The 27,985-nt window shown below is 48.0% G+C and overlaps 1 protein-coding gene across 2 annotated transcripts; it reads right to left on the reverse strand.

Annotated features, from left to right (window-relative positions):
* Window positions 1-278: 278 nt before the first annotated feature.
* LOC111161408 (F-box protein 27) lies at window positions 279-11,231 on the reverse strand. 2 transcript variants are annotated; one of them, XM_022525026.1, is made up of 5 exons: window positions 10,813-11,231; window positions 10,576-10,687; window positions 10,397-10,492; window positions 5,582-5,717; window positions 279-299 (listed from the first exon to the last, which is right to left on the reverse strand). In XM_022525026.1, the coding sequence occupies exons 1-5, from the start codon at window positions 11,162-11,164 to the stop codon at window positions 297-299; spliced, it is 699 nt and encodes a 232-aa protein (XP_022380734.1). In that variant the 5' UTR covers window positions 11,165-11,231; the 3' UTR covers window positions 279-296. The 2 variants fall into 2 exon arrangements, with proteins under 2 accessions (XP_022380734.1, XP_022380732.1); XM_022525024.1 differs by lacking the exon at window positions 279-299 and adding an exon at window positions 3,944-5,010.
* Window positions 11,232-27,985: the final 16,754 nt, after the last annotated feature.

A 27,985-nucleotide genomic window follows, 5' to 3' on the forward strand; every position in this document is an offset into this window, starting at 1 on the left:
TGTGTGTGTATTACATGTATACATATACATTGATCACTGGTTTTTTTAATCCTACTTCTTGATGAAATGGCCATCAAATACAAAGCCATTTTTCAAACTTCCCTTTTCTTTGAGATATAATTGCTGGATAATGTTGTATTATGAATTTCTCCCCTTTTTCCCCCCTGCCCCTTTCATTACAAGTTTACTCAGATCCCTAGAAGTAAATTCAGCACGGGGGCACTGGGCTGGCTCAGTCGGTACAGCACATGACTCTCGATCTTGGGGTGGTGAGTTCAAGTCCCATGTTGGATAGCCTACTTAAAAGGAAAAAAAAAAGGTAAATTCGGCATCAACAGGGTTAACATGCTGGCTGCTCAGAGATCCCAGCTAGACTAGGTGGGGGTTCTGTGGCCTCCTTGCTGTAGAGATGTTCCCGCCCCCCATCTTTCGCACTCAGGTTTATCTAAAGCTTTGATCCCCTCCGGGAATGGATTTAACCAGCTGTCTTCTCCCTTGGAGGGGAGAGCAAGGCAAAACTTTAAACTTTTCAGTTTAACTAAAGCCCATCTTTGGGGGATGCGGCCCCTTTCTGGAGTAAGGTGGGAGGAGAAACTCCACTACAAACTCAGGTTTATTGTCTTTGACCCCTAACTTTTGAGGGAATGTTTGTGCCTTTCCCTCTCCTGCCTGGAGGAAAGTGGAAAACACCAAAGGCATCACCATGCTTAAGGGTTTTCCTCACTATAGCCGGCACCTGCCCAAGTCAGCCAGGTCCCCAAGGGTTGGACCTATTGTTTTAATTCCCTAGCTAACTTTTCCCTCTTGCAAAAGACAGCACCTGGGCTGTTTCAGACCATGGGTAACGGAACTCCGTGGCCACCAGGCACCAGGGTCTCGTCATCCCTCACCGTTCTCCCTTTACCCCAAATCATGTTGTGGCCATATTTGAGTCAGGATCCTTCTAGAAGTCCCACCACTGCCACCTCTGTGTGGGTTTGTGTGTGTATAATCCTAGGAGTACCTCATGCTCAGATATTTGCTGGAAGGACTCATGAAACTCAGTACACAGTTGTACTCGCCCCTGAGATTTTCTACAGGGGTGCGGTTGTACGCACAACTGGGTCATAAGGGACAAAGATACAGACACTGGAGGGTTATGTACAGGTTCCTTGGGTCCTCCCCCTCCTCGGAGGGGTCCTGCCAAGTGCACTCTTGACCCAGCAACAAAAGTGGAGCCACAGGTGTGTGATGCCCAGGGAAGCTCATCAGAAACTCAGGCAGTTAGTCCTAGAGACACCTTCTTTCTGCCTGGCTAGTACCCAAACTCCAGACCCCCAGAAGACAGCAAGTGTTCAGCACAAACCATACTGTTCACACAAATAGTCTAAGAGCCACATATCAGTTAGGAAATGGTGGGAACACTTCCACCATTCCACAATTCGAGTTCCCAGATGCCATCTAAGGGCCAACCTTGCAAATAGGCTTTTTTTTTTAAAGATTTTATTTATTTATTTGACAGACAGAGAAAGACAGTGAGAGAGGGAACACAAGGCAGGGGAGTAGGAGAGGGAGAAGCAGACTTCCCACTGAGCAGGGAGCCCAATATGGGGCTCGATCCCAGGACCCTGGGATCATGACCCAAGGTGAAGGCAGACACTTAATGACTGAGCCACCCCTAAACAGGCCTTTTTTGTAGATTTTTAAAATTTACTTGTTAGAGGGAAAGAGAGAGCACAAGCAGGGGGAGTGGCAGGCAGAGGGAGAGGGAGAAGCAGATTCCCTGCTGAACAGGGAGCATGACACAGGGCTCAATCCCAGACCCTGGGATCATGACCTGAGCCGAAGGCAGATGCTTAACCAGCTGAGCCACTCAGGTGCCCCAACAAACAGGCCTTTCTTTCTCTCTCTCCTTCTTCCCTCCCTCCCTCCCTTCCTTCTTTGTTTCCTCCCTCCCTCTTTCCCTTTCCTTTCCTTTCTCCCTTCCTTCCTTCCTCCCTTCCTTTTTTCTTTTCCTTTCTTTCTGAGAGAGAGGTGGGAAGGGGTGGGGGGAGAGAGAGACTCTTCAGCAGGCTCCACACCCAGCGTGGTGCTCGATCTCATGACCCTGAGGTCATGACCTGAGCCGAAATCAAGAGTCAGATGCTTAGTCGACTGAGCCAACCCAGGGCCTTTTCAAGAGGCCTTTGTAAGCAGGGCCACCTAGCTTAGCCCTTTGGGGGCAGTTATTGAATTGACGTGACCATCGTGATTTGGATGGTTATATTGTAGTTATACAGGAAAATGTCCTCAGATGTAGAAAATACCCATGAAAGAATTTTGCAGTGATGCTGGAAACGTACTACATGTTTCAGGGGGGAAGAGCTTTGTGCCATACCCACACAGTCTCTGCTACATTTGAGACTGTTTCAAAATAAAAACATATTAAAAAAAAACAGTATGGGAGAGGGGAGAATCAATGGGGATGTGGGCTTAGGATGGGCCATAAGTTGATAAGACTGGTGCTGGAGAATAGAAACATGGTTAGAACACTCGTCTCTCTGCTTCTCTATGTATTTCGAATTCTCCATAACCAAATAAAACAAGCGAAAACCCGTCACCAAAGATGCCTTTGAAATGTGGCTCTTTCTGGAAGAGGAGGGAAATTGCATTGGAGGATACTATGTATTTGTCCTCTATCTCTTCTATACACCAATACACACCAGAAAATGAGATAAGCAAAATAAATACAAAATCACCACAAGCAGAGATCATTGCACTAACCCTGTAACACTGTAGCTAATATATATATATTTTTTAATTATTTTACGTAAGCTCCACGCCCAACCTGGGGCTTGAACTCATGACCCTGACATCAAGAGTCACGTGCTCTATGGACTGAGCCAGCCAGGTGCCCCTACAGGTTAATATTCTTTTTCTTCTGAATATAAATACATACATATCTATATACACACGCATATCCAGAAGGTCACCCAGGATATAAGTAATTGTATATACACGTTTGTGTATAAAGTGGTATCATTAACTTTGGCGTGCGTGCGCACGCACCCAGACACACAGACACACAGACACACACACTATAACATATGCCAAAACTGAGGGGCGCCTGGGTGGCTCAGTGGGTTGAGGCCTCTGCCTTCAGCTCAGGTCGATCCCGGGGTCCTGGGATCGAGCCCTGCATCGGGCTCTCTGCTCTGTGGGGAGCCTGCTTCCTCTTCTCTCTCTGCCTGCCTCTCTGCCTACTTGTGATCTCTGTCTGTCAAATAAATTAATTTAAAAAACCTTTAAAAAATATGCCAAAATTGAATTACATGGCTGCATTTTTTTAAGGCAGTGGTCTGCACCTTTCTCTTCCTAGATGCTTCCCATATTCCTCATATCCAAATTCCCCCAGTTGACCCAAAAATGCCATCTAGAGCTGAACTGTCCAAACCAGTACCCACAAGAGCCCCGCATACTCCATCTGGTCATGACTCTTCTGTTTCAACCTGTCACAACTCCTTTTTTAAGAACCTGGGCAAAACATGCCACCTCTGGGTGTGTCTGGCTGCTTTACTGCCTGTGTTTCCCTTCTACTGCAAGAAAGAGGCCAAAGGCCTGACCCCTCCAATGAGCAGTTCATCCTGGAATACAGCAAAGGCAATGGTACATTTCAGGGGCATTCGGCTGGTTCCATCGGTAGAGCGTGCGACTCTTGGTCTCAGGGTTGTGAGTTCAAGCCCCACACAGGGAGTAAAGATTACTTTAAAAATCTTTAAAAAAAGAAAAGAAAAGATGACCTAGAACATTTCACTGACCCACCAGCCGTGAGTTAGCCATGACCCTGGACTGGTGTGAGGACAGCCTGATACTGGCTCCCATCTAGAAAGCCACAAATGATGGGGCACCTGGGTGGCTCACTCAGTTAAGCACCTGCCTTCAGCTCAGGTCATGATCCCAGGGTCCTGGGATCGAGCCCCATGTCAGGCTCCCTGCTAGGTAAGGAGTCTGTTTCTCTCTCTGCCCCCTTCCCTCCGTTCATGCTGTGTCTCTTATTTCTCTAATAAACAATAAAATCTTAAAAAAAAAAAAAGTCACTAATGTGGTGTACACACACCCACTGTCTGATAATCTTTGTCTGAACCGATGGTTTCCTTAGGGCTTGGGAAAAGATACTGTTCGCACTCTTCATTCTTTCTACTAAAACCCCTTCTATTGGGAGTTTCTTCTGTAGTTTCCCCTCCTCTACTGGGACAATTTGTTGCTTTCAAACCAAGTAGTAAACAAGACAATAAGGTTATATTTCCTATTTCAAAGATCTGAGGCACTTTTGGCAAAATAATAAATTTATTACATATGATCGGCAGATAGTTGTTGTGGATATATTATTCTCTTGATGTTTACGGAAAATTTCAAAATAAAATAAAATATTATACAACATACAATCACAGGGGTCCTTGAGGATCTCCACACATTTTCTGAGCTGGCTGACTTTCAGCTGCGAGACCTGGTCCCAGCCTTGAAGCTGAGGGAGGTTAAGTTTGCCACCCAAGGTGGCTGGAATTTTCCCAGCCATAAGGAGGAGAGTCTACTTGAGCTCAGTGGCCTTCTCTAAAGGGTCAGATAAAGCCCCCTGACAGCAGAAAGGGGAGGAGACAGGGCAGAGGGGACTGGGGCTGAATCAGAGCGCCTCCGGGGAGAGGACTGCCCTGTAACAGCAGCAGGAAGCTCTGAAGAAAGAACTTCCTTCTAGTAGTTTCTAGAACCTGAAGAGGGGTCCTGGCAGAACCCTCCGGGAGTACCCAGGATGCCAGGGAGGTACACGTCCTTGGTTAATGAGAAGTCCTGGCCAATGGTCCCCAGTTCTGGAAGGCACCACTCAGGTTGTTGTGCAAGGACTGCCCTCCACTAAGACAGCTGGGCTCGGACGACCACACTGGAGTTGGTCACACGGGCTCCATAGTGACCAGCCCAGAACTGTGTGTCCTGGCCCCAGTGTTCGAAAGACACAAAGCGGACACCCATCTTGATGTTGGAGAACACGTGGGTGACCTGTAGGTAGAAAAGAGATCAGGCGTGTCGTGCCACAGCCGCCTTCTCGAAATCTGAGCCTGGGGCCTTCTGGCTCAGTGGAATCGCATGGTTCCTCATCCTAATTCCTGTCCCCTGGAGTCTGGGTGGGCCAGTTTTGTTCATAACTGCCAAGTGACTTGAAAACTAAGTCAGAAAAGGCAATGCAGCTTCTGTTGGTTTCTCTGGAACCTTCCTGGCGGAATCCTGAGCCACTAGTAAGTGGAGTCTGGCTGCCCTGAGGTGGCCATGCCGTGAGGAAATCCAGGCCAGCCCTCACAGAGAGACCCCACATGGGAGCTCTGGGACTAAATGAAGCCACCAGCTGCTGGATGTACACGTACACACACACACACACACACACACACACACACACCCCACCAGGCCTTTGGCTCCAGCCATTGTCCAGAAGCAACTACCCGAGAGCCGGGAACCAGAAGCAACCCCAGCAGCGTCCTCCTTACAGAAACCCCAAGAAGTAACAGATAACCTCCCCAGGCCGATCACTTCCCCCCGGTCCCTGCCAGAGACTCACCTGAAGGCGGAGACTCACCTGAAAGCAGACATTGTTGTTCCACTGTTGGATGGGAACGGGCATAGCGGAGAATTTATCCAGCACAGTCTGGTTGGCATCTAGAAGTTGGACAAGGAGTCGGTACATACAGCCACTGTCGTGTCGGGCTCCCCACCTGTGGAGGAGGGAGGCCTTGAAGGCTGGACATGCCCACCTCATCTCTTTGGGTGTCTGCCTACCTCTCCCCCAGAATGGCCTCCCCATGTATGCAAATCCAAAACGAAGTCCTCCACTTAGCACGACTCGTGTCACCTGGGAGCTCGGCCCCACTGTGGACCCAGTGACTCAGAACCTGCATTAAACGAGGTCCCCAGCTGGTCCACAAGCACATGAAGCAGTGACCCAGAGCAGCACCCTTCAAGGCGCCTCCTTCTGTTACCATTAAGGTGACAATGGAAATTGCTCATTGTTCAAACAGTGGCAAAGATGTGATTTCCAGTGGGTACGCTGACATTTTAAAATACAACTTTCAGGGGCGCCTGGGTGGCTCAGTGGGTTAAGCCTCTGCCTTTGGCTCAGGTCATGAACCCAGGGTCCTGGGATCAAGTCCTGCATCAGGCTCTCTGCTTAGAAGGGAGCCTGCTTCCCCCTCTCTCTCTGCCTGCCTCTCTGCCTACTTGTGATTTCTCTCTGTGTGTGTCAAATAAATAAAATCTTAAAAAAATAAAATAAAATAAAACTTTCATAGCAGTCATTGAAAAGGACCACGGGGGGGGCACCTGGCCAGCTTAGTTTGTGGAACAGGTGACTCAATCTCGGGATTGTGAGTTTGAGCCCCGTGTGGGGTGGAGAGATTATTTAAAAATAAAATCTCTAAAAAATAAAAAAAATAAAATAAAGGATCATTGGACTCTAAATATATTTAGTCATGATGGGATACCCAGCAACATAAAAACAATAGCAACGTAACAACTTCCAATGTCCATCGATGGTAAATGGATAAATTACAGTAGATTCATGTAATAGAATAGTGTACAGCAAAGAAAGCAAACTTATTGTAGTTATGCACAATTAGGAATCAGTTTACAAACATGCAGTTGAAAGAAGCCAGAAACAAACAAACATATACTGTGGGACCCTCTCTCTCTCTCAAGTACAAAAACGGATGGAACTTATCTATGGTAACAGAATTCAGGACAGTGGACCCCTGGGTGGGTAGTGATGGGAAAGCAGCTGGTAACACGGATGCGCTCACTCTGCAATAATTCAGAGCTGCGTACCTAAAATACGTACACTTTAAATAAATAATTAAATATGTAAACTTTAAAAATGTGTAATTCTGATGTATAAAACTTTAACTTTTAAACTTTTAAGGAGTTAAAAGTTTAACTCAAGGATAATGTGTTATAAAAATACACAAATTCAGGGGCACCTGGGTGGCTCAGTGGGTTAAAGCCTCTGCCTTCGGCTCAGGTCATGATCCCAGGGTTCTGGGATTGAGCCCTGCATTGGGCTCTCTGCTCAGCAGGGAGCCTGCTTCCTCCTCTCTGCCTGCCTCTCTACTTGTGATCTCTGTCAAATAAATAAATAAAATCTTAAAAAAACCCCGAAAAACAAAAAAAATACACAAATTCAGTTTCTTCCTTCAGAGACGTCACATCATTCTACTTCTTAGAATTAGATGCCTGCTCTACCTCTCCCACACAATTCTGTCCTCATGGAATAGCAACACTTTCTTAATTTCTTCTGACTACTGACCCCTCCATACTGCGCTCTGCCAACCACATACCAAAATATTCCTATATGAATAGAAATTAAATTTTTTTCCTGTGATCATAAAGATCTAAGTGTTAACATTTTCTCATTGGGATTGAGTTATTACTCAGTAATGGCTCCCAGACTTGGCTGCAGGTTAGAATCATCTGGAATGTTGAAAAGATATTGTATAGCAAAGAATTTATGGTGCCTGGGTGGCTCAGTTGGTTAAGCAACTGCCTTCGGCTCAGGTCATGTTCCTGGAGTCCCAGGATCGAGTCCCACATCAGGCTCCCTGCTAGGCAGGGAGTCTGCTTCTCCCACTGACCTCTCTCCTCATGCTCTCTCTCTCTCTCTCTCTCTCACTCACTCTCTCAAATGAATAAATAAAAACTTAAAAAAAAAAGATTGAGATATTCTCTATCTTAAAAAAAAAAAAAGAAAGAAAGAATTTAGCCTTGTCCAGAGGTTATGGAAGGTTCTCTCTGGACCCTGGGAATGTTATGGCTGCTGGAAGTTTTCTCTGTTCTCCTGGGGAGCTTGCATCATGCTGGATAGCCTACCAACGGGATTCCAGTGGGGACTGGCCATATCCACCCAGATAGTCTCACCGTGGGGGCTGGCCACTCCAGAAAGCCCCACAATGTGCTTAGGCTATGTCAGGTGGTATCAACTGACCAGGAGTCTGAGATTAATCAGGTGATGAAGCCCCAGCAGAAATTCTGGGCAATGAAGCTCAGGTGCACTTCCCAGGTCAGCGATATTCCGTGTATATTGTCACACGGTTGCTGGGGCAGGATTGCACCTTGACCCCAAGGCAAGTGAACCACAGAAGTTCTGTGCTTCCATGCTGCCCTAGCTCTTCTTCCCTGGGCTCATTTTTGATCTGTTACGTTTTCCTTTTAATAAACCGTATTCATGGGGCACCTGGGTGGCTCAGTGGGTTAAGCCTCTGCCTTTAGCTTAGGTCATGATCTCAGGGTCCTGGGATCGAGCCCCACATTGGGCTCTCTGCTCGGTGGGGAGCCTGCTTCCCTTCCTCTCTCTCTGCCTGCCTCTCTGCCTACTTGTGATCTCTGTCTGTCAAATAAGTAAATAAAATCTTAAAAAAAAAATCCCATATTATAAAACCAAACCAAACCAAACCGTATTCATGTGACAGTCCAGTAAGTTCTAGGAGTCTTTCCAGTGAATTACAGAAGGTGAGGGTGGTTTTTCTGAATTCCCCAAACTTGCAGCTGGGGTCAAAGGGAGGATGGTCTTGGGGACTGTGCCCTCTCACTTTGCAGTCAGCTCTAAACTTCTCAGATACTGAGACCTGGCTCTCTCCCGCAGGTGCTCTGATTTAACTGGGATGGGGCGTGACCTGGGCATTGGGAGTTTTAAATGATCCTGTATAAAGTGCAGCCACATTTGGGAACCACTGATTGTTACGATCAAAGGGCACACCGCTGGCCAAATCAGCACAAATATGTTACAGTAGTTTGATAACTGACGATTAAATTAAAAACAATTTTATTATAAAACACATGGTCTAATGAGACGGATTTGCAGAGGGTGGGTAAGTTAGGGTGTCTTTAGTTAAAAGTGAATCTGGGGACACCTGGGTAGTTCAGTTGGGTAAGCATCCAACTCCTGATTTCGGCCAGGACATGATCCCAGGGTTGTGGGATTAAGTCCTACGTCCCGCTCTGTGCTCAGCTGGGAGTCTGCTTGGGATTCTCTCTCCCCTCCTCTATCTGTCCCTCCTCCCTGCCCCCAGCCTCTCTCGAAGAAATAAATAAATCTTAAAAAAAAAAAACAAAACAAACAAACAAAAAAAAACGAACTTGGGGGCATCTGCCTGGCTCAGTCAGTAGAACATGCGACTCTTAATCTCAGGGTCATGAGTTCAGGCCCCACGTCGGGCACGGACCCTACTAAAAAACAAAACAAAAGGGCGCCTGGGTGGCTCAGAGGGTTAAAGCCTCTGCCTTTGGCTCAGGTCATGATTCCAGGGTCCTGGGATGGAGCCCCACATCGGGATCTCTGCTCAGCAGGGAGCCTGCTTCCTCCTCTCTCTGCCTGCCTCTCTGCCTACTTGTGATCTCAATCTGTCAAATAAATAAATAAAATCTTTAAAAAAACAAAAAAACAAAAAACGAAAGTGTAAGTGAATTTGGTAAGGCTGCAATTTCAAGCAGTTAACTTTGCCTAACTCTCCAGTAGTCTTTACGTCGGGGGGTGGGGGACACACACCATAGTGAGGGGCTTGTCTTTTCTGTAAGACTGGGGACTCTGAGACAGGGACTGGACAAGGACAAATCATATACATCTCACCAGAGATGTGATGTGTAGCTGGTAATTTTAGAACCAGGGAACACAGCTGCAGAAGATACGACATTGCCTCCCTTGAAATGATCTGGGTCATGTATCCCATGGAAAGTCTTCGCGTACATATAACCCTCGTTTCAAGACCATCACTACAGAGGATATGCTCCGCAGAGGAGTCTGAGCCTAATTTCAGGTCTCACCAATTCCTTGCTGTGCCATCAGAGCTAATCTCCTCCCCTTTCTGAACCTCTCCACTGCTGGAAATCTGACACCTTGAAATATACATTCTCAGAGGATGGAGGCTCAAAAAACAAGACAAAAAAACAAAAACCTGAAAAAACCCAACTAAAAGAGTTCACCCTTATGAAGCGCTGGCTATGTGCTTGACATGTAAACCTATCTCATAAAGATAGGGAAACTGAGGCACACTGAGACTTGCCCAAAGCCACAAAGCTGTAGAGCCAGGGACTTGGCAAGTCTGGCTCCAGAATGTCGATTTAGCTAACGACCCTACTCTGCGTCCTCCTAAAGCAAGGAGCATGTCATTCGCAGACAAGACTGAGCTGGGCCAAGTCCTGTGTAACGGGATCCAATCAGGCATCTTGCAATCCAGCTCCATTTAGGGGTGAAAAGAGGGGTTCAGTGGTTAAGTCATTCACATCCCTGAGCTTCATCTCTTTATCTGTAAGGGGTTGTTAGTGGCGGTCCCGGTGAAGTCACCCATGCAACGGTCACAGCGCCTGTGGTCAGGGCTGAGCAAAGGGCTGTTTCTGTCATCATACTCACCAATCAGAGACACAAATCTCAATCTTGCCACTATCTAGCAGCTCTGGCCACAAACCCTCCTCCTCCAGGTCCAACACCTGCTTTTTGCGACACCAGCTAGGAAAGAGGGAGTAAGGTCAATGAGAACAGGCAGGTCTTCCTCACAACGGGCCTGGCCCTTGCGGGGTAGGGGCATTCACCTGAAGGAAGACACGAAGCAGGTCTGCGAGGGGGCCCCGGGCACCGTAGACCTGTTAACCTCCACCACCCAGCCGTCCCCACCGTGCTGCACCATCCATTTCCGGAGGCCTTCTGTTAAATACAAGAGGCTTGAGCCCAAGTTCCTCGCCCGCCCACCAGCCGGCGGCCACCTCCCCCCGGCCCCGCCCCTCCCTGGCCAGCCAGACCGCCAGACCTCCAGCCCCGCGCTTCCCCACCCTGGCCGCAGGGGTTGCGGATGAGGTTGCGTCCGATCGGGCGGCGCTCGCAGAAGCGGCCCAGGAGGCAGGGCCTGCCGTCGCGGGCAGGGGGCAGGCAGCTGCGGGCGAGCGGCAGCAGGGCGCCGTGGTCCCGGGCCAGGATGAGCAGCCACAGGGCCTGGCCGTCCACCAGGGCGCGCCAGCCCCGGCACACTCGGCGGCAGCACCCCAGCAGCGTGCGCGGAGGCACGTGGCTCAGCACCACCAGGAGCAGCTCCGGTGGCAGTTGGCTCAGGTCCAGCGCCTCCTCGGGTTCGGACTCCGGCGCGGGGACCCGGGCGGGCCGGCCCCGGGAGGCCGAGACGCCCATGGTCCCCCGCCCAGCCCGCGCTAGGCCGGGCGGTGACTGCGGGAGAGTAAGGTCAAGGAGGCAAGGACCAGCAGCGTCCGCGGCGCGCGCGCAGCTGCCGCCGGCCCCGCCCCGCCCCGCCCCGCCCCGCCCCGGCTCCGGCCCCGCCCCGCCCCGGCTCCGGCCCCCGGGCTCAAATCCCCAGCCTCCCAACCGGTCCTTCCCAGCAGCGGATCCAGCCAGCCGGGTGCACCCGGTGCTGCGCGCTCCCGCCGGAGCGGCCCAGCCCCGCAGTCCTACCTTGGATCAGAGCCAGGGCTCCTCGCCCGCAGACGCTCTCCTGTCCCCCGGCGTCCCCCTCCCCTCCTCCATCCTTTTACTCGCCAGCCCCTCCCTTTTTAACAGCCCGCATTCCCACCCCCCACCCCATCCTCTGGTCCGCGGGTGTCCGCGCTCTCATCACTCTGGTCGCCCAGCGGCCCCGCCCCCAGCCAGCCGTCCGGCGCCATCCTTGTATTCGCCAGACCCCTTCCTTCCCCGGTAGTCCCGGGGGAGGGGGGAGGACTATCAAACCAGGCCTGACTGCGCAGACCGGGGATGGGCGGGGGCGCCGGGATCCAGGGTCGGTCTACACCCGCCCGCGAGACGCCCGGCGAGGAGCGACTGCCGTTATTTTGGTCAGGCATCTGGGCGGGAGGCCCCGTATCGCTTCGACTGCAGTTATTTTGGTCAGGCATCCGGGCGGGAGGCTTCAGACCCGTCCAGTCCTTCAAAAAATCCCCATCACCTTTATGATGGGGCAACATTAACCCCATTTCACAGGAGAAAACAGTTGGGGTAGGGGCCAAATGCGTATCTATTTGACTCCAAAAACAAGTGCTCTAACCAGAAATAACACTGATCTCCGTTTACAGAGCTTCTTCCTACCGGTCAGGACGGCAAACCCATTGAGGCGGGTACCGCTATGTGCCCCCTTCACAGATGAGAAAACTGAGGCCTGCAGAGGCCAAGTGACTGCCCAGGGTCACACAGCTAGTAGGTGACAGAGCTGGGATTTGAACCCAGCCTGGCTGCCTCTATACTAACTGTATCCAGTGAAAACAAAATGTAAGCCACACATGTAATTATAAATATCAGCAAATAAAACCAGACGTGGATCCTTGTCCGTGCGGAATTTAGATGATGAACAGAAGACATAATAAGCAAATTACAGCGTGTTGGGGAAATAATTAAAAATAAAAATCTCCTGCCAGCCCCAGGAAGACCTCTCCATAAACAGGAAAGAAGGGAACAGTTTTATTATTAAAGCGTTAAACCGGAGGACAATGGGTATGGGCCTGATGAACACGAGACATGACATGTAAATTACATAGTGTTAGAAGGTAATTAAGCTGTGGAGGAAGAGACTAAGAAGGGGAATAGGGCACAAGCAGTCTGGGTGGGAGACCTTAATTTTGAAAGAGTGACTATTACAGTGGCCTATTTCTTTTCAACACTTAGGTTTTCAATATACTCTGGACGTTTTCAAACCTGTCCAAAAGTGGAACGGTGTAAGGAGTACCCAGCTCCGCGATTACCTCCTGGCCAGTCGGTTTTCATCCCCGCTCCTACCCACTTGATCCCCGCGGAAAACTGGAAGCAGATCTTAGACATTACACCCTTCCCTCTATAATGAAAATTACTTTTTCACGTAAGAGGTCAGCTGTAGAAATCTTTTTGATGATGAGGTTATGAAAGTTGGTTATGACCCGAGTATATGAGTTCAAAAAAGTTTTTTAAACCTATTTTTTAATTAATTAATTAATTAACTTGATGGAGATCACAAGGAGGCAGAGAGGCAGGCAGAGAGGGGGAAGCAGGCTCCCCACCAAGCAGAGAGCCCGATGCGGGGCTTGATCCCAGGACCCTGAGATCATGACCTGAGCCAAAGGCAGAGGCTTAACCCACTGAGCCACACAGGTGCCCCCAAAAAGTTTTTTTTTTTTAAAGGTTAAAAAAATAGCTTAAGAACTATAAGAGAAGAAGGCAACACTGACAAGTCAGATTGCTTCCCATTTCTCAATTCTTCTCAGAGGCGATCTCTGTGAACTCTTGGAATGAGGGCCCAAGCTGCACCTGAGAAAAAGAAAAACAGACGGGGTGCCTGGCTGGCTGGGTTGGTGAAGCACGAGACTCTTGACCTCGGGTTTGTGAGTTTGAGTCCCACCTTGCGTGTAGAGATTACATAAAAATAAAATCTTAAAAAAACAAACAGGGGGGGGGCGGCTGGGTGGCTCAGTTGATTAAGCATCTATTTGCCTTAGGCTTGGGTCGTGATCAAAGGGTCCTGTGATCTTGATCATGAGTGTGACCGAGCCCCTGAGGGGAGTCTGCCTCTCTCTCTGCCCCTCCCTCCTGCTCTGCTCTCTCTGGCTAGCTCTCTCTCTCTCTCAAATAAATAAATAAAATCGTTAAAACAAACAAACAAATATAAGCGGGTTCAAGAAGTGCCTGTTCACTGATGAACAGAATAATGGCTCCAAGGAGTGGGGTGGTGAACCCAGCCCCCCAGGGTCCCTTTGGGAAAGTTATGGGGGTATTTTGCTGCCATGGGAATGCGGGGAGCCAGCACAAGACAATGCCACTCAGCAGAGAACTGTCCTGGATTCCTTCCTTCTCGTAATTGGTGTCCCGTGAATTCTGATGTAGGAGGAGGAAAGCCTGTTGATCTGAGCCTGGAACACAGTTCCATTCTGCATATCAATGTAAAGTGGGTTAACACGGAATTGTCCAGGGGATGCCGATACTGGGTCAATCAGAAGACTGCGCTTGGCTTGGTGGGAACTTGAATGGTTATTCTCCAATTCACAAAACCAGAAAATCTCTTCATCTAGGCAGGGCCAGCTGTGGGTTTGATGGGGCGCTCCAGGGACCCCACAGGGAGAGAGGAATATCCTGGGGCTACATCAAACTCCCCAGGGAGATTTTTTAAAAATGCAGATACTGAATCATCAGGTCTGTCGGTATAACAAGTTATCAGGGGATTTTGAAAATTAAGTCTCTCCTTTTATCTCACCTTTATGTGATAGTTATTTTATGAACATTTTAAGAATTATCTGTGGAGGTAGGTTTCATTAGCTAAGTATTTCATTTCAAAAACATAAAGGCAGCTTGAGAAATTATTTGCCATAAATCAGGGAGTTGGCAGGGCGCCTGGATGGCACAGTGTAAGGTTAAGCCTCTGCCTTAGGCTCTGGTCATGATCTCAGGATCCTGGGCTCACTGCTCAGTGGGGAGCCTGCTTCCCCCTCTCTCCCTGCCTGCTGCTCTGCCTACTTGTGATCTCTCTCTCTGTCGAATAAATAAATACAATCTTTAGAAAAAAGAAAAGCAACTCGCTTTAAAAAAAATCAGTGAGTTGGCTCTGATGGAGATAGGGTGGGAAGGGCTCCCCTGTGTGTGTGTGCCGGGGGGGGGGGGGGGGGGGATACTGGTGCTTCTCTCCACTGGAGGTGTGTTTGGGAGGCTGGGGGGACAACTGCCCAGCCAGTTTACAGAGGTAGAAACTCTGGAACATTGAGGTCTTGGGAGGTAGGCTGTGCGATTAATTCCAAGGGCATCTAAAGGTCACCAGCTTGGTTTCCATGCCCCCCGCCTCTCCTGTCCAGAGGCTACTGGGTGTATTTTGATCCCAGGAAAAGAAACTTGACGGCAAATAGGCCCTTTGTATGGAGGGAAGGTCGGAGGGAGCAGGTAACTAGTAAACCTTGCTCTCAGATGGTTGGGGAGGTATCTAGACAGAGGCCAACTCCCAGAGGCGGTTGGGAATAAATTCCAGTCCTTTCTTGAAGTATGATTCAGCCCTCCCTGGAATGTCTATTTTCCCTAGGACAGGGGAGAAGCCGGGGTGTCAGTGTAAAACCCTCCAGGCTCTCCCCACAACCCAGCATTCTTGGGGGTCAACCGCTCATCTACTAGTGAACAGAAGAGCCACACAACCCACAAACCTTCTCTGCCCGCAAGAAGTAATTCCCCCAACTGAAGCCACACTTGGATATAATCAAGACCTTAAGAAAAGTTGGACCAGGGCTAGTTTTTAAGGTTAAACACACCAACAAAATGAGAGGCTTTAAAGAATCAAAAGACACACCTAGCAGCCTTTGACAAAAATAGGGTCAGGCAAGCCAGGGGTGCGGGGTGTGTGTGTGTGTGTGTGTGTGTGTGTGTGTGTGTGTGTGGTCTGAAGGGGGTGGGGAGGGCGAGGAATCCACCCCTTTCCCTGTTTGCAGCCCAGGGTATTGTGGTTTTGCTAAAAAGGGGAGAGAGGGGAAGAGAACCTTATCTTTTAGAGATACACCCTGCAAGTATTTTTGGAGGTAATGCTAGGATGTCCCAAGTGCTTTAAATAATCCAGTGGGGTCGCCTGGCTGACTCAGTCCGTAGTGTTTGTGACCCTTGGTCTCGGGGTTGTGAATTTGAGCCCCACGTTGGGTGTAGAGATTACTGGAAAAAAAAAAATCTCAAAAAAACCGAAATAAGATAATTCAGTTGGAAGGGGGGCTGGGTGGAAGTATAGATTTAAAAAAAGATGGACCACAAATTGCACTAACCTCAATCATCAGGGAAAAACAAGTTAAAACCAGTAACACCCACTAGAATGATGAAAACACAAAAAACTCAAGATGGAAAACCAGTGTGGGAATGTGGAGCGATGGACTAGAACCCTGTCCACGGCCTATGGAGACAGGGGGCTACCATGTCGGAAAATTGTTTGATAGTACCTACTAGAACAGAATGTGTACCAGTCACAGAAAGACAAAAACTGTAGGATTCTGCTCTTATGAGGTACCTAGTACCTAGTAGAATGGTGAGCGCTGGCGGTCAGGAGCTGGGGGGAATGGGGAGTTATTAATGGGTACAGAGGGTTTTTTGTTTTTTGTTTTTAAGATTTTATTTATTTATTTGACAGAGATCAGAAGTAGGCAGAGAGGCAGGCAGAGAGAGAGGAGGAATCAGGTTCCCCGCTGAGCAGAGAGCCTGATGTGGGGCTTGATCTCAGGACCCTGGGATCATGACCTGAGCTGAAGGCAGAGGCTTTAACCCACTGAGCCACCCAGGCACCCTTAATGGGTACAGAGTTTCAGCCTTACAAGAGGGAAAGAGTTCTGGAGGTTAGTTGCACAACAATGTAAATGCACTTGACATCATGGAACTGTATGCTGGAAACGGAATAGATGGTAAATTTCACGGGCACCCGGGTGGCTCAGTCCGTTAAGCACCTGACTTCAGCTTAGGTCATCATCTTGGGGTCCTGGGATCAAGCCCCGCATCAGGCTCCCTGTTCAGTGGGGAGCCTGCTTCTCCCTCTGTTCCCTGCTCCTGCTCTCTCTCTCGCTTTTTAAGTTCTCTTTCTCAAATAAAATAAATAAAATTTTTAAAAAGATGGCAAATTTGACATTTTACAGAGTTTTTAGAGTTTTAGAGTTTTTTACATTTAAAAATATTTTTTAGGGGCGCCTGGGTGGCTAGTGGGTTAAAGCCTCTGCCTTCAGCTCGGGTCATGATCTCAGGGTCCTGGGATGGAGCCCCGCATGGGGTTCTCTGCTCAGTGGGGAGCCTGCTTCTCCTCTCTCTCTCTCTCTCTGCCTACTTGTGATCTGTGTCTGTCAAATAAATAAATAATTTTTAAAAATCTTTAAAAAAATAAAAATATTTTTACATTTAAAAATATTAAGATTCCATTTACAAAAGCAATGAAAACCTTGAGGTGGCTCCAAATGAATCCAACAAAAGAAACACAATGCTTTGTGCAGACGTATATAAAACTTTATTAAAGGGCGTTAAGTACAAGTTACCTAACGACACACAAAAGAACAAAGATTCTACACATTGCCTCATGGACAAATCCAAAAGCACGTCCTCGGGGTACACATGACCTTGGAGGCTGGTGAGCACAATCTACCATACACAGAACTTAAAATTACATAAAACGATGCTATATGTATAATCCTTGTGACAGACATGTAGAAGGAGATGTGATCGGGAGAGGCGGGTTGGGATTGGAGAAGGGGGAAGGCACACAGAGGAGTATTTAGGTTGTCAAAGCCAGCACTTGAAACCCACCAGTCTTGGCTTCAGAATCCCTCTAGGCTCTATGCCAAGTTCACGGATTCATGGCACCTGCCTCCACCTGAGCCCGGAGCACCAGACCCTTGCTGAGCCTGACTCCTTCATCCAGTATCCACCCTGACCAGATGGCCCCCGCACAGCAGGTAGGATGTTGGCTCAGGCAAGTTCAAACGTCATCCCAGGGTAATCCTGGCAGCCCCTGACCTCCCCATTCATACACCAGAGTTAGAATCCCCACAAGAAAACCACCTCTCCAGACCCATGGCGTCCACACTAACACCAATTCCCTCCACCAGATCTGGAAGCAGACAGACCCAGCACTGCTTCTCCTGAGCTAGGCAAGTCATCTGTCTTCTGTCAGAAGTAAAAGCAATAGTCCACATTTAATTCAGGAAGAGACCAAGCTTCCATCTCTGACATATACTCCTCTGTCCCATGCAGAACTAGTTAAAATGAACTGTGAACCGGTGAGGAAATGCCACAGTTAATTCACAAATTCTACAAGCATTTATTGAGCACTGACTGTTTTCCTGGCTAGGTGCTGGGGAACACAGGAGCAAATGCAACAGGCAGAGCATTTACCCTCTTGGAGCTGAAAGCAAATAAGTAAAGATGAAAATAAATGAAGTATATAGGAGGTGGTAAGTACTATGGGAAAAGAAAAAAAAAGAGGAGGGGTATAGAAAGGACAGGGAATGAGGTTGAAGTTTCAGGCAGGGCTCTCACAGAGAAGTTGACCCTTGAACTGAGATGTGAAGGGGATAAGGGATTAGATCATATCCATATCTGGGGGAAGGATTACATTACTCCTGGAAGGGAGAACAGCAAGTGCAAAGGCCCTGTGGCAGGACCAAGGAATAATAAGAAGGCCTATGTGGCTGGAGTCCAGGCAGGAAAGGGGAGAGTGGTTGAAAAACGCCCCCAGAGAGGTGATGGGGCAGGCTTTGGGCATTTTGTCTTTTCCCCTGGTAAGATGGAGACACAGAGAGCTCTGAGCAGGGGAGATGTGACCTGACTTAGGTGTTCACAGGTGCCCTCTGATGCTTGTGGGAACAAGAGGCTATAGGTGGCATGGGAGGCAGGATGGTGCCATGATAAAAGTGTCAGGAGAGGCAATTAGACTGGACTGGGGCCAAGGCATGGGAGCAGGGAGAAGTGGATGCTTCTGGATAGCTCTGGAAATGGAACGGACAAGATTTGCCTGAGAATGGGTGTGGGGCACGAGGGCCACACAGAGGATGCATTGGTTCCCCAGGCAAGCATGTATTTGTGGAGTCCCTGTCTACAGAAATGATCAGAAATGTGGTCACCAAATTCACGGCCCCAGGTGAGGTGTGGTGAGGTACCACCCAAGACTTAGAATAATGGGGGCACCTGGGTAGCTCAGTGGGTTGAAGCCTCTGCCTTTGGCTCAGGTTGTGATCCCAGGGTCCTGGGATTGAGCTCCGCATCGGGCTCTCTGCTCAGCAGGGAGCCCGCTTCCTCCTCTCTCTCTGCCTGCTTCTCTGCCTACTTGTGATCTCTGTCAAATAAATAAATAAAATCTTAAAAAAAAAAAGACTTAGAATAATGGGCACAGAAGTACTTGTGCATCTTCTTACTGCTCAGCCCGTGCCCATGAGGGTCCAAGTTCTGTCCCTTGATGCTCTTCAAGGCCAGGTGTGTCATTGCTGGCTAATCTAATAGCCTTCATCACGCAAGAGAGGGAGCAATCTTCTATTACTCACTCTTCTTGTCTCTGCTCATCTCTAATGCCATTTGCTTAACTCCGGTGACACTCTGGCTCATGACATTGCTTCACCCTTTGTGCTGCCGTGAACACCTGCTTCTGGTCCCTCCCGCAAAGGTTTTACTGGTTGATGCAGACCCCAAAGGCAATACCTACCCGGCCAATGCAGGGAAATGTGAGTGAGAGTTTTTCTGGCCCTATTGAACGATCCTGATTGGAATTTCATAGCAGGAATGTAGAACACACCTTCGCACCTGGTCTTCCTTAGGCCTTTTAGGCCATAATGCCTGTTAACTTTGACCATGTCTTCCGCATACCACGACCAGTGAGGATAAGCAAAACACAAAGGGGGAACTCAGGTCCTCGGCACACCGCTTAACACGGTGGGGGAGCATCTCGTTGCCCATCGCCTGGAAGGGCCCAGGCTGTGGCGGGCTTGGGATCTGGATAGCCCTGCCAACTATGGAGCAGACCGTGGCCTTTGAAAGCCTCATGTCTTTTTGGGGGGCAAGCAGGAGGTACAGGCCATGAAAAACAGTTTCTGTGGTAGAGTAAAAAGATCTTCACAGATAACAGGGAAAGGAGAGAAGTCCTCTCTGAAGGGACAGAGCCTTATTGTAAAACCAAATTTACTAAATAAATCCTTCCACAAGATACAATTTACTCAATATTTACTAAACATAATTCCCAGACAATAGCCTGCTGTCCAGGAGCAAGAATTCCTGGCCCCTTAAAGGTCATTTTCTGGCTGGACAAAGAAGCAAACTGACATGAGAGAGCCTCGCAGGACAAAATCAAATTTGATAGGCGCGCAAACAGGGAATCCACATAGACGTGGAAATTCCAAAGACACTCGGGCAAAATGAGGTCCCTGTGTCCTTCTGAAGTAAGGAGCAGAGTGTAGGGTCTGCGCTTCAGAGGAAAACAATGTACTCCATGGGTTTGATAATTAGAAGTATGCCTGACCCTACAGATGGGTCCCTCAGATGAAATTTGTCTCTGTTAATAACCATTATTCTGGGAAAGTCCCCTGATTGGGATTCTTCTGTGTGGTTAAAGCAGGGACCAAAGTTTCTCTTGAGCTCACAGGGTCGCAAGTGCCTTCAACTCAAAATAATCCACAGGTCAAAAGGGGACCACGTTCTGGGGGACCTGTCCTGAACCCCTTCACTGTTTAGGCCAGAATACAACCCGAGTATTAAATAATCTGTATCATCTGTTAATATGCTAGAGCAGCATCTAGAACCCAGCGAAACACTTAGACCTCCTGGTTACTTAAAGGAGACGATAAAGGATATGGATGAAGAACCAGATGGAGACACATAGGGGAGTGGGTGTTTCAGAGGTTCCCGAGCACAAACACCTCTATCCCCGTGGAACTGGGTTGCACTCCGTAGCACTTTCCCCCAAATCCTCTAAGCTAGGACAGCAGTGCTGTCTGAGTGGGTACCCTGACTTCAGGCCGGGACCCACTGAAGGCCCATGGGGACAATCCAGGACAATCTCCCCATCTCAAGACCCATCACATCTGCAGAAGACACCCTTTCCACATGTAGGGGAGGAAAGATTTTCCCTTTATCCTCCTGATTCCTTGGCTTAGACTATGTAATAAAAGACAGATTAATAAGAGGAAAACAAGTTTACTTGAGATAGGGAAACTGAAGGGATTCCATGAAAATTTGCTATTTGCCCCTTTTCCTGGTTCTGTTCTTTCTGACCTGCGCAACCCCCCCATGCCTTTTAAAGAGGTTTTTTTTTTTTTTTTTTAATTTATTTGACAGAGATCACAAGTAGGCAGAGAGGCAGGCAGAGAGAGAGGAGGAATCAGGTTCCCTGATGAGCAGAGAGCCCGATGCGGGGCTTGATCCCAGGACCCTGGGACCATGACCTGAGCCGAAGGCAGAGGCTTTAACCCACTGAGCCACCCAGGCGCCCCACCCCCATGCCTTTTAGTACAAATAATGTATGTCCCCCTTGCAAGCATCAAGGAGTTAATGGTATCTTTGGAGGCTTCTGGCACAATAGATAATATCTAAGGAATGACCTGGTGACAATGACCAGGCGAGGCCATCATGCACACATTCCAGACAACTGGCACTAGACATGTCAATGCCAGAGTGACTTGCAGAGGACCCCTGGACCCTTGTAACGTTCGGACTTCTGGCTGATTCCTAGATGCCCGAGAGGCCATCTGGTCTCCTCTTCCTTCCTGAGCATCTGAGATGCCCCATCTGTATCTGCTCTCTCTCTAGATCTTCAGTAAACTCTGCCCTCACGTCCTCTGGGCTCGCGTTTGGTTTCTATCCTGTGCAAAGTCAAGGACCTTCTTGGCTGGTCCTGCGAGAAACCCCCCAACCCGGGTCCTCAGACCCGGCCTGCCTGCGTCATATTCACATGCGTACCGCAGACTTGCATGGGAAATACCCAGGGAAACCGAGTAACTCCTTCAGATGGCCCAAGCCACCACCTTAAATACAAAAAAAACAAAAGGACCTTGTGGGTGTGTGTGGGGGGAGGCCAGTTATGGGAGGTTACCAGACAAAGTGGGGTAAACAAAGGTAAGGTTGTGTGTAAACTTCAGTGGGTGCTTTCTCCAGTGATAAGATGTTCTTACGACCCACGGTTGTCTTTCCCTTCCTGGGACAGGGAGACACTCTTACTCATAGAGATTTCCTTTATTTATTTATTTTTTTAGATTTATTTATTCATTTTTGAGAGAGCAAGGGAGTGAGTAGAGGAGGGGCAGAGGGAGAGGGAGAGAGAGAAGCTCAAGCAAACTCCCCACTAAGCCCAGAGCCTGACTCGGAGCTCGATCTTATAAGACCCTGAGATCGTGACCTGAGCCGAAAGCTAGAGTCTGTTGCTTAACCGCCTGAGCCACCCAGGCACCCCTAGAGATATCCTTTATAAATGTAAATTCCCCTGACAAAAGGGTCACTTCAACTCTGTCTTCAGAGCTTTTGCTGTGTCTGCGGTCTCTCTCAAAATCATCAGCTCAAAATAATCCTTATGCCAAAGACTTGTAATTTGGGATGGCATATTCTGCTGCCCTTCACATGTATGGTAACATTCATAGTTTCCAGAGACTGGGACCTGGATATATTTGGACCCTGACTGATAGTTGTTGGTATTGAAAGTGGTACCAGGAGAATAGACCCTTAGGGATCTGAAATTGATCTGAAATGGATTCTTTTATCAGTTACTTAAATGGTCACCTGTGGTCACCTGTCATTTATAGGCTCCGCTCCATTCCACACCAGACCTCCCGTTGACCAAGGATGAGGATCCATCAGGGCTGTCTGCTTGCTTGTTCTTATTCCTATTGTCTCTCTGAAACTCCCCTTAAGTGCAATGGTCCTCATAAGTACATAACTAATGTTCTTGGTCTCCCGTGGGCTAGATGGTGTAAGCCCACCCCACGTCCACCTCAGCTGGGGTCCAATGCAACAGACTGGCACGTGGGAAAGGCTGTCATGGACATCAGATGTTATCAACTGGGTCTACCTGTGGTGGGCACTGTGGAGGCCGCCCCACTCCCTTTCAGTCCCTTGTCCACTGAGGAGACCACACAGTGGTGGGAGCCTGATTCCGTCTGAGGGGCTGGTCCTGATGAGTCGAACCAGTGAAACCCATCACCTTTGGGAATAATTGGTTCAGGAACAGGCACTTGACCCAGTGCCCTTGGGATGCCAAGGGATGTTTCCTGGGGGGGTTCCAGGAAAATGTAAAAAAAAAAAAAAAAAGGATCACAAATCTAAGAAGAATTTGTGGTTTGCTAGAATGATCTGGAAGAAGGAATGAGGGGAAACGCCTACAAGCTGGATGACTACCTCATTCCCCTTCCTTGAGAGGTGTGGATTGGCAGCTACAAAGGGAGGAAGTAAAAGATAAAGGATTTCCTTTAGGACCATAAGTTATGGGGCAAGCTGCTTGTGGTGAAATCTTACAACATTGGGAAATAGTGTGGGCTACTGACTTGGCAATCAAGCCGTAGATAAGACACAACTTTGCAAAACCATCAACAAAGATACTCACGACACCTGAGTGGACCACAGTATTGGTCCAGGATGAAAACAAAACACAACAAAACACAGAAATCTGCTCCTGTGGATTGAGATTGTAACTTTTCCTCTAAATGTCAGTTTATGTGACACACAGATCTGTCTATGAAGGCAGCTGATCTCTTCTTTGACCTGTCTTTTGAGGGCCACCCTAATATGCCTCTTCGGCATATAGTTTCTTTTGAGCTAAAGGCCATCAAGAAGCAGCAGGTGTAGGGAAAGCTCTAAAATCAGGGCACAAGAGTTCCTTTTACAAAGGAAATGTATATTTATAAAGGAAATTTCCATCTGTAGAGAGGTCTCCCCCACTCCTTACCAGGAGCGGGAGGAATCTTGACAAGTGTCATCAATGAAGAAGGCAGGATTCAATCTGCATAGCAAACCTTACTAAAAAAAACCCAGTTTATGATGATTTCCCTGGTCACCTTCCCTTAACTTGTCTCTCCCTCCCAAAAGCCTCAAACCCCTTTTCCTTTGTTTTAGCCTCCAATGATATATAAACCCAAGGTCTACTAACTACTCCCTTGGCTTATGCATCGCTGGGTGCTCCGATGTACAATGTGCTTTGCACATGTTGGTAAACTTCTGTTCGTCTCTTGTTAATCTGTCTTCGGCCAAATTAATTTGCAGGACCCAGCTGGATAACCTAAGAGGGTGTTAAAAAGGAACACAGGCTCCAAATGGAGTCACTTGTGCTAAGCCCACATCACCTAACCTAACTGCAGTTTCAAACTTGGCAGGAATGTAATCTTTAACCAGTCAGGCTGGAATTTCCTGGTTGGCCCTAGGGACATAATCCACCTGATAGCCTCTTTCATCCCCCAAAGGAAGGTGACTTGCTCAGAACAAACCTGTTTTTAAAGATTATGCCTTCTTTGTCCCATTCCCTATCTGTGTTTAAAAACCGTCCCTTTTCTGCAACCCTTTGGAGCGCCTTTCTCCATGCTAGCAGGGGTGTTGCCTGATTTAAGAACCATTGAATAAAGCCAATTAGATATTTGAATGGACTCAGCTGAATTTTGTCTTTTTAACGTATCTGGTGGCAGCAGTGGGATCTGAAGGGCACTTCCGATGGTATTTGGGGGACGAGAAACACAGGCATGGGACCCTGTGAACACTTTGAGTTCTTCTGAATCATTGTTCTGCAGGTAAATTCCTCCTGATTCTGAGTGAAATGTAACCCACAGAGTTAATGAGGTTGAAGCTAGCAGAAACTTTAAAACTTGTTTTTTTTTTTTTAATTTTAATTTTTCTTCAAAGATTTTACTTATTTATTTGACAGAGATCACAAGTAGGCAGAGAGGCAGGCAGAGAGAGAGGAAGGGAAGCAGGCTCCCTGCTGAGCAGAGAGCCCGAAGTGGGGCTCAATGTGGGGCTGGATCCCAGGACCCTGGGATCATGACCTGAGCCGAAGGCAGAGGCTTTAACCCACTGAGCCACCCAGGCACCCTAAAACTTGTTTTTTAGAGAACTATTTCCCACTGATCAGCTAAGGTGTCTTTTCAGACCCCAGTAACAAATCCACTAGCTGTCTCTGCAGAAACTGGGACTCAAGGTCGACTAATATGAGTGCAGCCTAGGAATAAGCAAGGCCCTACATTCCTTTCCCCAGATAACAAGATAAAGAGCCCAAGATCCCACCCAGTTTACACCAGCTCTCCAAGCATACCTGTAGGCTCTTCTCCTGGTGCTAACTAAGATAACCTCTTGGTGTCAGGGGCTGAATTTTGCATGGTTGGGATATTAAGTCACAACCCCAAAGTGAACATGGGATGTATGTTACATATCTGTTTGCTCCATCTTTCCTCATTAGTCATAATTTCACCAGCCCTTCTCATCAATATGTTTGTCATCTCCCCCTATGATTCTAAAAAACTTGTTCTCTCCCCTTTCGGGAAAGCAGATTTGAGACTTGCCCTCCCATCTCCTCATCATCCTAGTTTGGCTGGGTCTCCAATAAACTGTTTCCTTGTCACATACCTGGTGTCTCAGTGACTGGCTCTGCTTTGCTTGGGCAGACAGACTTGGGTCTGGCCATATGAGCTCCACTCTTTTTGTCCACATACAACTCCCAATCTAGTTGGCTTTGTAATACAACGCAGGTCAGCCTAAAGCTGGTGGACAGCTCTGGCAGAGCCCAAACCCCTTGCCTTGATTTCAGACCACAATTCTCAACTGATTGGTGATTCTGTCCCAAGATCCATGTGGGAACTGTTGGTGGTAGTTCTCCATTCTCCATTCCTTGGGGTTTTCACTAGTTCAAGGTTGCATTGGAACCTTGGAAACAATTCCAAGGTGGGAATTATTTGGTGATGCACGTAGGACCTTTGTTTGCCAGGATGTAGTGGTATCTCTTGGTTATTTCTGATATATTAAGGTGCATGTGTTTGACTTCCCTTGTGTAAATAAAGGCTAATTGTTAATAGGAACCCCAGAAGTCAAAAAGGCATAAGAACTGGGCAGGGGTCAAGCATTTAAGAGCTGTTAGAGCACTCACCACCTTAAGAAGACTCTTGTGCTAGGATAAGTGGTCATGGAAGAGTTAAGATCAATATTAAGTCACCTGCTGGCCTTAAGAAACTTCTGGGGGCTCCTGGGTGGCTCAGTAAGGTAAGCATCTGCCTTCAGCTCAGGTCATGATCCCCGGTCCTGGGATCAAGCCCCACATTGGCTCCCTGCCCAGCGGTGAGCCTCCTTCTCCCTCTCCCTCTGCTGCTCCCCCTGCTTGTGCTCTCTCTCTTCTCTCTCTTGTTCTCAAATACATAAATTTAAAAAAAAACAAAAACCGAAAACTTCTGTGCTACAAATTACACTATAAGACATCCTCCCCTCCCCATCTGGTAGCACGTTCCTTTTAGATATTAGGATGGCTCTGAAAAACCCAAAGGTTTAGCTGAAAAAAAAAAAAAAATGGGATCCTTAAATCCTAAAGAGTTAGCCACACCAAATTCCAGCACACCTCCTTATTTTAAATCTAACAACTGTGGTCCCGGAAGCTATACATATCTACAAAAAGCGGCACAATCTTACTAAGCTTGTTCTGTGCTCTGAGAACTTGGCTTGGGAACAGTCAGGTCAGGGAACCAGAAATGAGATCCGGCAGAAATGTGGGCTACACCCCATTTGTGGCTGGGGTCCTACCAAACCGCTGCTGGCCCCTCAGAGGGATTACAGCCTAGGAGGACAGCAGCGGTGAGGAGGAGCATTGCAATTAGGGAAGACCACTTCAAAAGCGCGAGTAAAAGCAAGGCTTCCATGCCAAACAGAACGGGATACCTATTTTAGCTGGTGTGCTAGGGTCTCCAAGAGCCTGCAAAATTCCAAAAGGGCCTCATCAAAAGATCCACTAATGAAAACCTGAAGATGGGACAGGTACCTAAAAACAAAAAACAAGGGCTCCTGAGTGGCACAGTTGGTTAAGGGACTGAGTCTTGATATCAGCTCGGGTTGTGATCTCAGGGTTGCGGGATCGAGCTTCACGTCAGGTTCCAAGCTCAGCATGGAGTCAGCTTGAGATTCTCTCTCGCCCTCCGCCCCTCCCGCTCATGCTCTCTCTCTTTAATAAATAAATCTAAAACAAAACAAAACAAACAAAAACAACAACACAAAAAAACAGTAAGACCGACATAACTTATTGTTTCCCTCTCTCCTCCTTTATCTGAGCACTCATTCTAGTAAATCTCCTGGGCGAATTGCATTTACTCGATTGTAAACAAAAATTGGCCAACTTGACACAGATCCTGCCCTGTCGACCCTCAGAGACAGGGAAATTGAAGGGACCCCATGAAAAAAAGCCATTTTTTTCCTTTGCTTCTTTTCTTGCTTCTGTTCTTTTGAGGACCTGCCCCTCCACTTTACACACGCCTTAATGTATGTCCTCCTTGTAAAGGTCAAGGTGTTCATGATTTCTTTGCGTCTTCTAGCACCATAGCTAACATTTAAGGGGTAATCAGGCCAGGTCGTGATGAATATTCTCCAGGACCATTGACTGCAAGCACCCTGATGCCAAGACCCCTGCCTCCAGGGCAAACGTGACTTATGGAAGATGCCCGAGCACTCCTAGTTCCATCAGTTACTGGATGCCTGGGAGGACACACCAGACCATTGCCCTCAATAAAAAACCCAAACCCCCAAGAAAAGTCGAGATTCATTCTCCTTTTCCTTTTTGAGTCTCGCAGACAGACGTTGTCTGTTTATCTGCTCTCTCTATATCTTCAGTAAACTCTGCTCTCACTTCCTGCAGGCTCACGTTCAAGTTCCAACCTGCGAGAGGCCAAGGGACCCTCTTGGCTGGTCCTGTGGGACCCTCCCCCACGCTGGGGTCCTTGGACTTGGCCTGCCTGCATCAAAAGGAGGGCCCCAAAGATGACCAGGGCTCCGAGGAATTTTTTTGATACACTGCTATGTTATTCTCTTATTAAACAGCCAAGGGAAAACTGAAATTAACAATGAACAACCTTGCCAAATTCTGCGAACTATTGGAACTACAGATGGGATTCGGAAAGACTGGCAGAAGGCAGCTAAGGGTGAGAATTGGCGCCTGAGTCCGTTTCTCCCAGATCTCCGTCTGTAGTACGCAGAACAAAGAGGAAAATGAAATCTCCCCGTACCCTCTTCCGGAACACCTCCAGAGCCCGAGGCATTGTTATATACTGCCGGAAATATTTACTGCTGGACCTGGCTAAAAAACGATAAAGGAGCTCTGTGGTCAGAAATCAGCCAAATTGTGGAGCTTGGTAGAAACATTTTTTTAAGGCCTTCTCCCCTAAGCTAAAATAAAACTCTGTACCCAGAAGGAAAGGAAAACCTTCTAAAGCCCTTGGAGGAGGATAACCTACAAGGTCATTTTAAGTTGCAAACCTGATTCTTTGAGGAACTGAGAGCAACTGTCCTTATCTCACAAACCTGTAAAACCAGAAATTCAGCTCTAGAGGAAGTTGGAAG

Source organism: Enhydra lutris, unplaced genomic scaffold, assembly GCF_002288905.1.
Source record: "Enhydra lutris kenyoni isolate GAN:26980312 unplaced genomic scaffold, ASM228890v2 scaffoldscaffold85, whole genome shotgun sequence".
Classification (NCBI taxonomy): domain Eukaryota; kingdom Metazoa; phylum Chordata; class Mammalia; order Carnivora; family Mustelidae; genus Enhydra; species Enhydra lutris.